The sequence below is a fragment of the Hyla sarda genome, chromosome 5, assembly GCF_029499605.1.
Source record: "Hyla sarda isolate aHylSar1 chromosome 5, aHylSar1.hap1, whole genome shotgun sequence".
Classification (NCBI taxonomy): domain Eukaryota; kingdom Metazoa; phylum Chordata; class Amphibia; order Anura; family Hylidae; genus Hyla; species Hyla sarda.
The window spans coordinates 270,258,768-270,272,176 of NC_079193.1; the positions used below are offsets into that span (position 1 = coordinate 270,258,768).

At 41.5% G+C, this 13,409-nt stretch overlaps 1 protein-coding gene across 14 annotated transcripts in view; it reads right to left on the minus strand.

The window, feature by feature from the left end:
- Positions 1-13,409, minus strand: part of TMEM241 (transmembrane protein 241) — a 194,884-nt gene that overhangs the window by 113,222 nt on the left and 68,253 nt on the right. For 13 of the 14 annotated variants that reach the window (XM_056521710.1, XM_056521714.1, XM_056521708.1 and 10 more), the window contains exons 12-13: positions 8,330-8,399; positions 6,250-6,343 (exon numbers count right to left, since the gene is read on the minus strand). In XM_056521710.1, the coding sequence (XP_056377685.1) occupies positions 6,250-6,343; positions 8,330-8,399 (164 nt within the window). Of the gene's footprint in view, positions 1-1,211; positions 1,503-6,249; positions 6,344-8,329; positions 8,400-13,409 lie in introns of those variants that run through there. The other variant, XM_056521715.1, reaches the window with a different exon arrangement.

Sequence of the window (13,409 nt, forward strand, 5' to 3'; positions counted from 1 at the left end):
GTTTGCCTAGAATAAGAACAGCCCCAGACCTTTTTTTTTTTTTAATTTTTTTTACCACTAATACATTGGGTAAAATTTATAATACTGTCTAAGACAACTTCACCAGCATTGACCTTAATGCTTGCCACATGAGACTGCAATTATTTGCAGTTTGGCAAAAAAAAAAAAAAAAAAAAAATGTTATAGCCTAATCGCAGCTGTAATAAAAAGTCATGGGCACTGTATAACCCTAGCTTAAGGATACAGCCTGGCTCTCTACAATGAGTAAACGTAAAGGGGTACTCCAGTGGAAAACATTTAATTTAATTTTTTAAATCAACAGATGCCAGAAAGTTAAACAGATTTGTAAATGACTTCTATTAAAAAATCTTTACCCTTCCAGTACTTTTTAGTAGCTGTATGCTACAGAGGACATTATTTTCTTTTTGAATTTCTTTTTTGTCTTGTCCACAGTTCTCTCTGCTGACACATCTGTCCGTGTCAGGAACTGTGCAATAGGGAGTTTCTCCTGCTCTGGAAAGTTCCTGATACAGGCATCAGGTGTCAGAGAGCACTGTAAATAAGACAAAAAAGAAATTCAAAAAGAACAGAATTTCCTCTGTAGCATACAGCTACTAAAAAGTACTGGAAGGGTAAATATTTTTTTAATAGAATTCATTTACAATTCTGTTTAACTTTCTGGCACCAGTTGATTTAAAAAAAAAAAAATGTTCTACCGGAGTACCCCTTGCAGTTATATCAATGTGCAATTTCCTAGACTTGCATAGGACTGTCAGGACAAAATGTTCCAGATCGTGATAATCTCGGGGCAAGTCTTGGGCTCAGCAGTAGCTGCAGTTTTAAACAGATACCATGCTGCTGGGACCATCATTGGAGGTATGCTTTAAGAATGCATAAACTTCACATTACAGCAGAGAATATTCCAATTGGTCTAGACCAGTGGTCTTCAACCTGCAGACCTCCAGATGTTGCAAAACTACAACTCCCAGCATGCCCGGACAGGTCGGCAGGTTGAAGACCACTGGTCTAGAAAATCCAACAGGGGGTTATTGCCAAGTGACTGAGAAATATACCTTCCAGAAAGAGTATCTAAGCAAGATACAGCTCACTCCTGCAATGCGCACACCTGTGTCTCGGACCCGCCGGCACCGCCCCGGCTTCCACAATAGATCCAACACAAACGAATGTCCAGCACTGGGTATGCGAATAAAATCTTTTTGTTTATTGAAGTTGCACAGGACAAACAGGTACAAGTAGTCTTTCTGACGCGTTTTGCGCTTAGATGCGCTTAGTCATAGAATAAAGACTTCACACTAAAGACACATTAAAATAGTATTTGTGAACAATCACGTGACTGATAGAAATCAGATATGTTGGAAAAAGTGGTCCGGATTCTCTCCGATATTTGCTCCGGAATTTATCCACATTATAGTCCATCACTTTATTATATAAGTATACTTTCCAGAAAGAGTAATCTGGTGAACTGTAACTGGAATAAGGGCCTGAAGGTGAAGATTTGCATTGTATTTAATACACATTACTTTCAATTAATTTCTCTTATTTATCACTGCTTAAGAGGAATGTGGATTTTTTTTCATACATGACTGGATTAATATAGTTTCTAAGTTAAAACCTATTTTACATACAGGGAAAATATGTTAGCTCCATGTTCAAGGATTCAGTGTGTAACATCTGAAACAGCCCATGTGCTCTTGTGGTGTGCTGGCAATTTCAAACACTAAAAACATCTTAAAAGGATTATACAGTCAAAAGTCTCAATATTTCCACAGTATAATTATTGTTGGAGGTACCAAAACACACTGTTGCTACAGTAACAACATTACAAGTTAATGCACTATGTATTTAGTGGTCGAGCACTAGTTGTCTGCTCATCTTTCCTGGCTTTAAATGTATTAAGAGAATATATAAGAACCCCAACACAAAACAGCATAATTATTATAGTAGTGGAGGATAGGCAGGCACACATTAAACCAATAACATGAACATAAGGAGAGCAGCTAAAAACGTACTCTATGGGGGACATTTATCATTGTTTACTTTGGTAAGCAAGTTCTGAAGGCATTTTTTTTTTTTTTTTTTGCTTTAGTTTTGCTTATTTGCTACATATTTATCATACTATCAAAGGGGGATGATAAATTTGGAGCAAATAAGTATAACAAAAAAGTCGCAGCTAAGACTTTCGTGAGGCTGCATTCACATCACGACTGCAGCCTATGGCTGCCGGATCCGGCCCCCTTCTCATTCATTTGAATGAGCCGACCGGAGTCAAAACAGTGATTCTGGTCGGCTCACTTTTGCCCCGTTTCCAGTTTTGTGACCGGACCTAAAACAGTAGTATACTACGGTTTTAGGTCCATCTCAAAACCGGATATGGGGGCAAAAATCAGCCGACCAGAATCACTGTTTGACTCAGGTCGGCTCATTCAAATGAATGGGTTTTAGCGCCGGTATGGCTGGGGTACAGGAAGCGCTTTGTTTTCCCATCCCCCAGCCGTAGGCTGCAATTGTGATGTGAATGCAGCCTGAGACTGTTTTTGCAACTTTTTAAATTCGCTTATATCCAGGAGTTTTGTACTCCAGGTCAGACTTGGAGGAGGCTTGCAACTTTTTGTAAGTGGTTTTGCCTATGTGCGACTTTCACACATCTAAAATACGTGACCACTGCAAAGTGAAAACTGAAAATTGCTGAGGTAAGGCTGTTTGCAACTTTTTGCATACCCACTAAAGTCGCAAAAAAATGTATAAATAAATAAAAATAAAAAAGTCTCTAAATACCTTGATAAATGTCACCCTATAGGAATATAATATAAAAAGAAGGAGGTCTATTCCTAATGCAATAGGAAAGTTTTAAAAGATAGCCGGGAGAACTTATAAGAGGTTTTATCTGTTTTTTATTGGTTAATTTGTCGCAGTGTAAACAGCGTGACTTTTCCAGTGACTTTTGGTTTACACAAAAAAAAAAAAATTAAGATATGTCGTGATACACTCTTGGATGTGGAATTCCTGTCGCCCGACGCCAGGGACATGCAGTTTCGGGAGCTGGGCAGGTGAATTTTTCCAGCCCTTAGCCCGGGCAAGCAGGGCCGGACCTGACAAACGCTGCGGCGCTCTGCAGTCTGTATGGGGCAGGCTCCTGACTCGTGCCCGCTCCGTACTCTGCAGCCCCCGGCTGAGGAAACTTGCGTCCTCCGAAGCAGAGCAGGGGAGATGAGAAGCTGTCTCTCCCCTGCTCTGCCTTCTTTCTGCCATGCAGACGTGCGAGGGGGAGATGAGGCGGCGTGGCTTCTTGCTCCCCGTGCAGACCTGCGTCCTCTGCCTTCGCTCCTCCCAGCTCTAGCTTCGGAGAGCTGAGGGGAGGAGCGGTCGCACGTCTGCACAGGGCGCAAGTTTCACACCGCCGCTAATAACTAGCATGCGGCGCTCAGTAGTCTGTATGGAGCGGGCTCCCAACTCGTGCCAGCTCCATACTCTGCAGCCCTCGGCTGTTCTCAGTAGCCGGGGGACGGCTGGCTATTAACCCTTTAGATCGCCGCTGTCAAAGCAACGTCTAAAGGGACATGTGAATGCTCCCTGGTGGGCTAGTGGGGTGGATCCCCCCCCCCCCCCACAGAGTGATCTTGAGGGGGGCGATCCACTATGGAGGTAGCCGGAGGGCTTACCTCTGTTCTGTGCTGTCCCGTGGCTCTGTCATTGATAGATCCTGGCTGGACCAGGCTCTATCAATGGATCACAGAGCACACAGATCAATTGAGTTCAACAGAACTCTATTCATTTGTATAAGGAATCAAATGATTCCTCCTTATAAGTCTAATAAAAAGTGTAAAAAAAAAAAATAAGTTTTAATAAAAGTTTAAAAAAAACACACATTAACCCTTCCATGTTAAACGTTCAAATCACTCCCTTTTCCTATATAAAAACATGCAAACATAATAAAAATAAACATATTTGTTATTGCTTTGTGCGTAATTGTACGACCTATTAAAATATAACATTATGTATCCCGTACGGTAAATGTAAAAAAAAAAAACATACCAAACCACAGAATTGCAATTTTTATAATATCCCAGAAAAAAAAAGTTAAAAAGTGATTACAAAGTCAGATCAATACCACAATTGTACAGATACAAAAAACAGATTATGGCGCAAAAAATTAGCCCTCATACAGCCTGGTATGTGGAAAAAAATAAAGCTACAGGGGTCAAAAAAGTTCAGAATTTTTTTAATTTTTTTAAAACATGACGTAAACTATAAAAATCTGGTATTGCTGTAATCAGGCCGGCCTAAAGTATCAAAACAACAGCTCAACCACAAGGTAAATGGCATAGAAAAGAAATCCACCAAATCTGCAAAATTATCTTTTACTATTTCAATTTCACTTCACCTATTTATTGGTTCAGAGAATAGGTTTTTGAAAAATTAAAAGGTATCCTTATAGTAAGTAGTTATGGCTATTATAGGGCGAGGAGGAAAAAAACGAGAGCGTAAAAGCGAAAATTGGCCCAGACAAGTGGATCGTCATGAGGGACAAGTAGATTTTGCTCCATTTTAGTTCCGTGGACAAGTAGTTTTTAATAAAATTTCCACACCCCTGGTTACACAGATTTGTAGTAGCTTTAATGCAGTGGTAATGGATGCTGTGGCAACTTGTCACACAATTTGTCACAAAACCCTCAATTTGTCGCAAAACTACACAAGCCCAGACCTGTCTTATAAAACTGGCTGTGGACAGCATTTGTAAAAAGGCGCACATTTTGGCACAAACAAGTTAAAAAGACACAGAAAAAGTTGCAGAAGTATCAATTTGAAAAGAAAAAGAAAAACAAAAAAACATATACTAGCCTTGTACTGATGGCATACACATCACACGACCACCACACAAATTAAAGGTGTAGAAAAATCTACACCTAAAATGGGCATGCTGCCAGTCTAACTGGGTATGCAATTGGGTCTGTAAATGAAAGGATGTGAGAATTTGCGAATCGAGTGTCTGTGTGCTGTTTCAGCAGTATCAATGTCTGTGGGACATAACATTTTTACATCAGACTGGGGGTGTATTAATAATAAAAAATAAGCTGCATTTAGCTACCCTGAACACCCACAGCTGCCATTCGTAGGCTTCCTAGTCCCCATTCATCAACGCTGCTTTCCGGTTCCAGTGATTAGTCATCTTGGCAGGAACGGTCTGTTTAGCCAATCTATGGCTGCAATGGTGTCTTTAGTCAGTGATTGGCGATGCAGCAGTTATTCCCGAGATGACTTATCACTGCAACCTGAAAATCGGTGGTGATGAGTCGGGTCCAGCAGGCACCGCAACAGCAGCTGTGTGTGATTGGTGTAGATCAGTATGACTTGGTATTTTTACCACACCCATAGCCATATCCATATCTGAAATATTTTACGTGCCCCTTCAAGTCTGCTAGAAGAACAATGCCTATAGACTGTATGTTATGCTCTACCTAAACCAATTTTATAAAGAATACAGAATAAAAGTATTAGATATCACATATTGCTTTGTGCTCTCTGGAGCCACGTTAGCATATAATAAACCAAACTTTCCTCCACCTGACGGGGTATCCAATCTCGACCAACTGAAGAGTGCCGAAATTAAAATCCGGATGTGTTCCAAACAGATCCGTAGATAATGAACAATACAAAAGGAGCGCTAAGAGGATTTTTGGCATAAAAATCACTATAAAATGACTTGGCCTTCACTTACTCCACAGTGGGGGATGCAAACACAACTCCGCAGACCTCCCTTCTAGTAGGTATATCACTTCACCACCCAGTACCAGATATGGCATTCTCCACGATACCAAGGAACTCGCTCAAGTCAATTTATAGTGATTTTTACGCCAAAATTATAATTCCTCTGAGCACTGGTATATATGTTTTTCCTTTTGTATCGGCCAATAAGAAAAATATGTCCCTATACTGCAATACATTTTTTTTCTTTTAATTCAAGTAAAGAGAAAAATTTATTTGTCTACAGATTAATGCTTAGAGAAGTAGCTCAGGAAAAATCCTATACAATGTAAAATGCCGGCAACTACATATCAAACCACCACAGTACTCCGAATGATCTGTGCAATACATATTTACGTGTCCACACATTCATCCAGGTCTCTGATGTTCAGACTACTGTAAACAGTCTTGTTTGAAGATATCGAGACAGCCCAGCATGTTCATACAGTACTTACTATACCCCAATGACCCGAGCAGGTGTCGTACCTTAGCCAGGAATCCCCATGATAGATGATGTGCAGGAGAGAGACTACTCCTTAACTTCACAGACAGTAACATCAGCAGGAAACCAAAAACTCCACTGGAAGGAAAACATTGCACATATTAAGCTACTTATGGGACAGTAGAAAACAAGCCTTTATTTTATAGGCTTTTCAATGAAATTTCTCTACTACACAATGGGCAATTTTTTTTTAACCCTTTGCCAAATGCCAAATAAGAGAGGCCTTCCATTTAGGACAACCTTGCCCACTGATCTGACCATAAATTCTGCTCCTTGCACCTGTCTTAACGCTCAAACCTCAGGTATCAGGTTAACCCTTTGAGGATCAAGGGACGTATTTGTCCCATGTTTTTAATTGCCTGTATCTGGCAATTAAAAACATGGGACAAATACGTCCCTTGATCCTCAAAGGGTTAAGACGTTTGGAATGTATGGTTTAGTGTGGCCCTGACAATGATCCGTAATCGCAATCCTCTTCTACTGTATTTTTCGGACCATAAGGTGCACCGGGTTATAAGGCGCAATATTTATTAAATGAAACAAAACTCTGATACGGTAAGTCAAATTTTTGCTTTGGTAAGCTACGAAGCTGCACTGCTTGGATTCGGCATTACGGCCATCGTAGTAAGGAGGTGTGTGCATTTATTCATTCATTTTCTATACCCGCTGCCCCAAAAATGGCTCCTGTTAAGAGATATGCTTACGAAGTGGATTTCAAACTCAACGCTATCAGTCACGAAGTACAACATGCTGGCCGTGCTAAAACATTTTGACTGATTTATGTGGTACACGGCGATCAAAAATCTGTTCTAGGTCGGAAAACACAGCCATACATTAGGCGCACCGCATTATAAGGCGCACTGTTGATTTGTGAGAAAATTTAAGGATTTTAAGTGCGCCTTATGGTCCGAAAAATAAGGTAAGTTTGTTTCAGAAAAGTACAGTCAATCAAAAAAATAAATTTCAGCAGTTCATTTTTGCAAGTTATAATGTAAACTGTTTAATAAAAGACCCAAATGTATTCCCGAAGTATTGTAAAGTGTTGCAGCACTATACCCAGAAACATCCGTGAAGTGTTCAGCTATAATTCGTGTTTGAACACAAGAACCCCTGACACCATGAAAGATTCATCGTAATAATTGAGTGTCAGATCTTCATTAAACCATCCTTTATGTGACACCGCTTACAGCATTTGGCAAGCAGTCACATGTCAAGGTTATGTACAATCGTTTGGCAGGGATTTCTGTGGAAAACTGCTGCTGTTAAGCAGAAATATTAGGAAAATAAATAGGTGCAGCTTCTCTATGGATAAAAGTCAGTCATTAGAGGGGCTGCAATGATTAATATCAGCAATAAATATCGATAATGAGAATCATTGTGGACGATTTTCATTATCGATAAATCCGTTGTTAGGGGCGTGGCCTAGTAAACTTACTATTGTTACTACTTTACCTGCCTTTTAGCCCCTCAGTCTGCCCCTAAATGTCCCCCTCAGTCTCCCCTTATCCTCCCATGCCTCTGGGTGCCTTTTTGAACATGCCTGCAACATCTGCGGCCTACCTCCATCACAATGACCATGGCTGCAGTACAGTCCAGTAGTTGGCGCCACCCCCTTGATAACAGTGCCTCTGGTTCAGATGCTCAGTTCTCCATCCTCCATGCAGTGACAGATCTTCCTGGTGCAGGGAGGACACCCATCGCTAAGATCTGTGATCTTTTTCCCTTGCAGCGAGGCTTATAGGTTAACCCTTCAGGTGCTGTCCCCTCTTTTCTCCTTTTAACACTTCAGTTGCTGCCCCTTCACTCTCAACCCGTGTTAACCCTTCAAATGCTGTCCCATCGCTCTTTATTAACCCTTCAGGTGTTGTCCCCCTCCTTTCCCCCCTTTTAACTCTTCACGATGCAGTCCCCACTTCCTTCTGTTAACCCTTCCCTGGTCCCCTGTTTTTTTTTTTATCTGATTAATCAAACCAATAAATTGGCTAACTAATCGATTTCACAAAATCATTCGTTCCAGCCCTAGACAATAGACAAAATTTACCAAAGCTGCATCAGACAGATTACCTGGCACAGCATCCGCTATGAAATGTATGAAAATAGAGGAAGGGAAATTCCAAGACACTGATGATGTCACCTGCAAAGAGCAAAGGATTTATATTAAAGTGCAATAAAGTTTAAAAAAATAAAATTAAAAAAAGGCACTTTTACGAAACAGATTTTTGCATAAACCGTGCCACTACAATACTGCACATGATTATGTGGAACATATTAATAAACCACTCTTCTGGAAAAAGTATATTGATCTCCCATGATATCAGGATCAGTGGAGTGGCCTAATAAAAGAAAACCAATGTATTTATACCAATGAATTTCCTCTTGCTTATTTTGTTACACCATATTTGACTGAACTGTGTTCTAGGAGTTACATAAACAGACTAAATGTGGCCAGAAATCCATCTTGCCACCTTGTAGTTTGGCAGATAAACCCCTTTAAGGGGTTTTATTCTAGATCACCATGTTGCTACAGTGCTCTAGAACAATGACCACACAGAAGGTTGTGCAGCTGTGGTCCGGATTGCCATCTGTCAGAGACAGGCAGACACCTACAAGAAAAGGCAGAAATCGTGCCTTACGCCATTCACTTCTTGGGGACCGATAAAGAGAGTACAGCGCTCTGCTATCTCTAATATCTCATAGACATTGAATGGAGTAGCAGCGCGCACCTATGACTGCTGCTCAGTTCTAATGGGAGACTCCGGGATCCCATGCTTGGGGTTGCAATGATCCCTGTGGATAGATGATAAAGGAGTGGTCCCACCTACAACATATAAGACCAAACTTAGGTCAGTCATTCACATGGCATTCACTAAGTATATAAAAAAACAAAAAAAAAACAACATTCTCCCCTGGTAGGAGATGGGTTGTAATAATCAACATTAACTTTTTATTTGCCAAATAATTGTGGATAAATGGTTGTAAGTAATTACATTAGGTCTGTCTGCTTCTATGTGTCCGTCAGTCTTCTACAATTGCCGGATACTTTGTTTCAGGGGACAGTTTATTCAGGAAGCTTTTTTTAAACCGAATATTTTCTGTCTTCATCAGGAAAGTTACATAACACTTAAGTTCCCCTTCAATATAAGATGAAACTCTAGCAAAATCTTAACCCCTTAAGGACTAGACTAACTAGGCATATATGTCACTGAATAACCAAGTATGTTTTTTTAAATCTGGAATGCGTGACTGTATTAGAGAATAACTTGACAAGTATTCACCTAGACCAGTAGTGAGCACTTTGTCTTTATTGTGTTTCTCAAATTATTACTAAGTACTCAATACTGGTCTAGGTGAACACTTTAAGGGGTGCAGGTCCCAAAATGGGGTCACTTCTGGGGGTGCAGCATGGATCTACCAGCTGGAATCCTTAGCAGGCATGGACAGTGGCTTATAATTAAGCAGAAAATAATGTCCTGAAAGTCAAAGGGAACTCCTGTCAGTTTAGGTCCTACCATGTTAAAATGTGCTTTTTTTTCCACAAATGCATCATTTGTTGGACATATTTTCTTTACAAATCTTCTAAAATGGACACCAAGTTTTATTACGCCGTTTGTCTCATGTTAGGCAAACCCCAAATACTCCTGTGATCCAATTCATTCCTTCTGTCTGACAACAGAATGGTAAGAGTTGCTGAAATTTCCCTATGTACAGGACCATGTATAAACTGCTTTAGCCACTTAGGGACACGTGGCGTACAGGTATGCCTGTAGGAATTCCAGTCCTCGACGCTTGCCAGGCAGGGACCAGACCAGGATGCCTGCTGAAATCGTTCAGCAGGCATCCCAAGTCCCCACCCCCACGTCAGCCATCGCCGCAGATCGCCAGTGAATTCACACCGGCGATCTGCGGCGATTCCGGTCATACAGGTCACATGTGACCCGATGACCCGAAAATAGAAGGTGATGGCAGTGTAGTATACACCAACTATCACCTCCTGTAGCTAGGGGGAGGTGGCAATCCTGTCACCTAACCAGGAGGGATGCTATTGGTTGGATGATCAATAGCAGTCGGCAGAGGAGGGGTAAATGTCCCCTTCTCTCAGCTCTGCCCACCCACTGAGTTCAGTCAGCGGGCAGAGCTAAGAGAGGAAGCCAGGGACAGCTAAAGTGAGAGAAAGGTAGGTGAAAGAGTTTTAAAAAAAAAGTAAAAAAATAAAAATCCCCCGCCCCCCTAATAGGTCCCCAAGTGTCCCCTTCCCATTTTTTAGCGTCACCCGGGAATTTTTAGGGGTTCAGGGCGCTGCCATTTGCCACCCTTTTTTATTTGTCCGCAGTGTTCACACACCGTATATAGTTTGCACCCAAGCACACACTCATACACACTTCTGAAGCAACGCCCGTTACCACCTTTACGTGGATAACTTTTATACCAGCATCCCTCTGTTCACATCCCTTGCCGCCAGATCACGTCCGCTTGTGGGACTATGCAGAAGAATCAGAGAGGCCTCCCTCTAAATTTAATCCATACACCTATGCCTAAGGGTGAGTCCCGTGCCCTTACCCATGAAAACCTGTTGCTGGTCAGGTATAAGGATAAGAGGGATGTCCTTATGCTGACCACTATTCATGGTAACGGCAGCTCACCTGTCCCTGTGCGAGGTACCACAACAACGGTCCTCAAGCCCGATTGTATTCTGGACTACAATCAGCATATGGGGGGGGAGTTGATCTTTCTGATCAAGTCCTCAAGCCATAGAACGCCATGCACAAAACACGGGTATGGTACAAAAAAGTTGCGGTCTTCTTGGTACAGGTTGCCATGTACAACTCTTTTGTACTGTCCCAGTACGCTGGCAACACAGGGACATTCCTCCAGTTCTAAGAAGAAGTCCTAAAGGTCCTGATCTTTGGCGACCTGGAAAGAGCAGGCCGGAGTTCCCAAGAAACTGGAGATATAGGTGCCAGGATCGTCCCAGGCAAACACTTTCCAGGTGAAGTCTCCCACACTGGAAAGAAGGGACGATCCCAGAAAGAGGGGAATACGGAAGGACACCCCCACTCAGTGTGACACTTGCCCCGATCATCCGGGCCTCTGGATTAAAAACTGCTTCAGGGAGTATCACACTTCCATGCAGTATAAAATTTTCCCTATTTATTTTAATTTTCCATAACTTGACCCCAATGTACCAAATCCAGATTACATTCCAAATTTTAACCCCATAAACCACTAAATTGCCCAAAAAAACAGAAAAACCTGATAAAGGGGTCATGGGTCACTGAGTTACTATCATCGGGGACATTTTATGTTGCCTCAAATGCGCAGCGCTCTCTCTCCACCTGAGCGGGGTGCGAATTTGAGGCAACAGGTTAGGGACGGCCACACACGTCACATTCCCAGAATGATGATTCAGAGCATAGGGTTTGGGGTGGGCAAATTTTTTGTTTTGTTTTCTAGGAACATAACCTATTTTATCATTATACTGCCCACTGTACCCCACTTTATTAACTCTGTGTACCCCATGTAACGCTCCTTGAGGGGGGGTCCCGCTGTTCTGGCCCCATGTAAAGGCCCCTGACTGCGCTTACTGGTGTGCACTCGCAGAGCTGTTTTCATCCAAATATGAGGTTTGTCCTTACTCCAAAGAATTTATTTATTTATTTTTTTACAAACTTACGGTGACATCTTCTCCTGTTACCACTTGTGAAAATGAAAAATTTGGGGTAATCCTAGCATTTTAGATTAAATTCACATCCCACTTTAATAAACATTTATCAAACACCTGTGGTGTGTTAAGGCTCACCATACAGCTTGTTACGTTTTTTTTTGCTGTTTTGGCACCATAGGGGCTTCCTAAATGCGACATAACACCCCCCCCCCCCCACCCCTTTCAGCAAAATTTGCAAATGTGACAAATGAGCATTGCAGTTCGCCCGCAGTGCACTTAATGTTCACAAATGGGGTATTTCAGTACAGTAAGAGATGGGGTTACACATTTTTGGGGGAATTTTCTCCTATTACCCCTTGTAAGAATTTTACATTTGGGGGAAAAAAATGCATTTTAGTGAAAAATTAAAAAAAATATTCATTTACACATCCAAAGTCGTCAAACACCTGTGGGGTGTAAAGGCTCACTGTACCCCTTATTATATTCCTTGAGGGATGCAGTTTAAAAATTGTATGTATGTTATGTGTTTTTTTTTTTTTTTTTTGCTGTCCTGGCACCATAGGGGCTTCCTAAATGCGACATGCCCCCCAAAAACCATTTCTGCAAAATTGGCTTTCCAAAAGCCAAATGTAACTCCTTCTCTTCTGAGCATTGTAGTGCACCCGCAGTGCACTTGACATCCACACGTGGGGTATTTCCATACACAGAAGAAATGGGGTTACAAATTTTGGGGGGCATTTTCTCCTATTACCCCTTGTAAAAATGTAAAATTTTGGGGGGGGGAAATGCATTTTAGTAAAAAAAAAAATTATTATTATTTTACACGTCCAAAGTCGTCAAACACCTGTGGGGTGTTAAGGCTCACTGTACCCCTTGTTACCTTCCTTGATGGGAGTAGTTTCCAAAATAGTATGTCATTTTTTTTTTTTTTGCTGTCCTGGCACCATAGGGGCTTCCTAAATGTGACATGCCCCCCAAAAACCATTTCAGAAAAACTCACTCTCCAAAATCCCACTGTTGCTCCTTCCCTTCTGAGCCCTCTACTGCGCCCGCCGAACACTTTACAATCCCATATGAGGTATTTCCTTACTCGAGAGAAATTGGGTTACAAATTTAGGGGGGGGGGAGGTTTCTCTCCTTTTACCCCTTGTAAAAATTCAAAAACTGGGTCTACAAGAACATGCGAATGTGAATTTTCTCCTTCACTTTGCTGCTATTCCTTTGAAACACCTAAAGAGTTAACACACTTTTTGCATGTCATTTTGAATACTTTGAGGGGTGCAGTTTTTATAATGGGGTCATTTATGGGGTATTTATAATACGAAGGCCCCTCAAATCCACTTCAAAACTGAACTGGTCCCTGAAAAATTCAGATTTTGGAAATTGTGTGAAAAATTGGAAATTGCTGCTGAACTTTGAAGCCCTCTGATGTCTTCCAAAAGTAAAAACCTGTCAACTGTATGATGCACACATAAAAGTAGA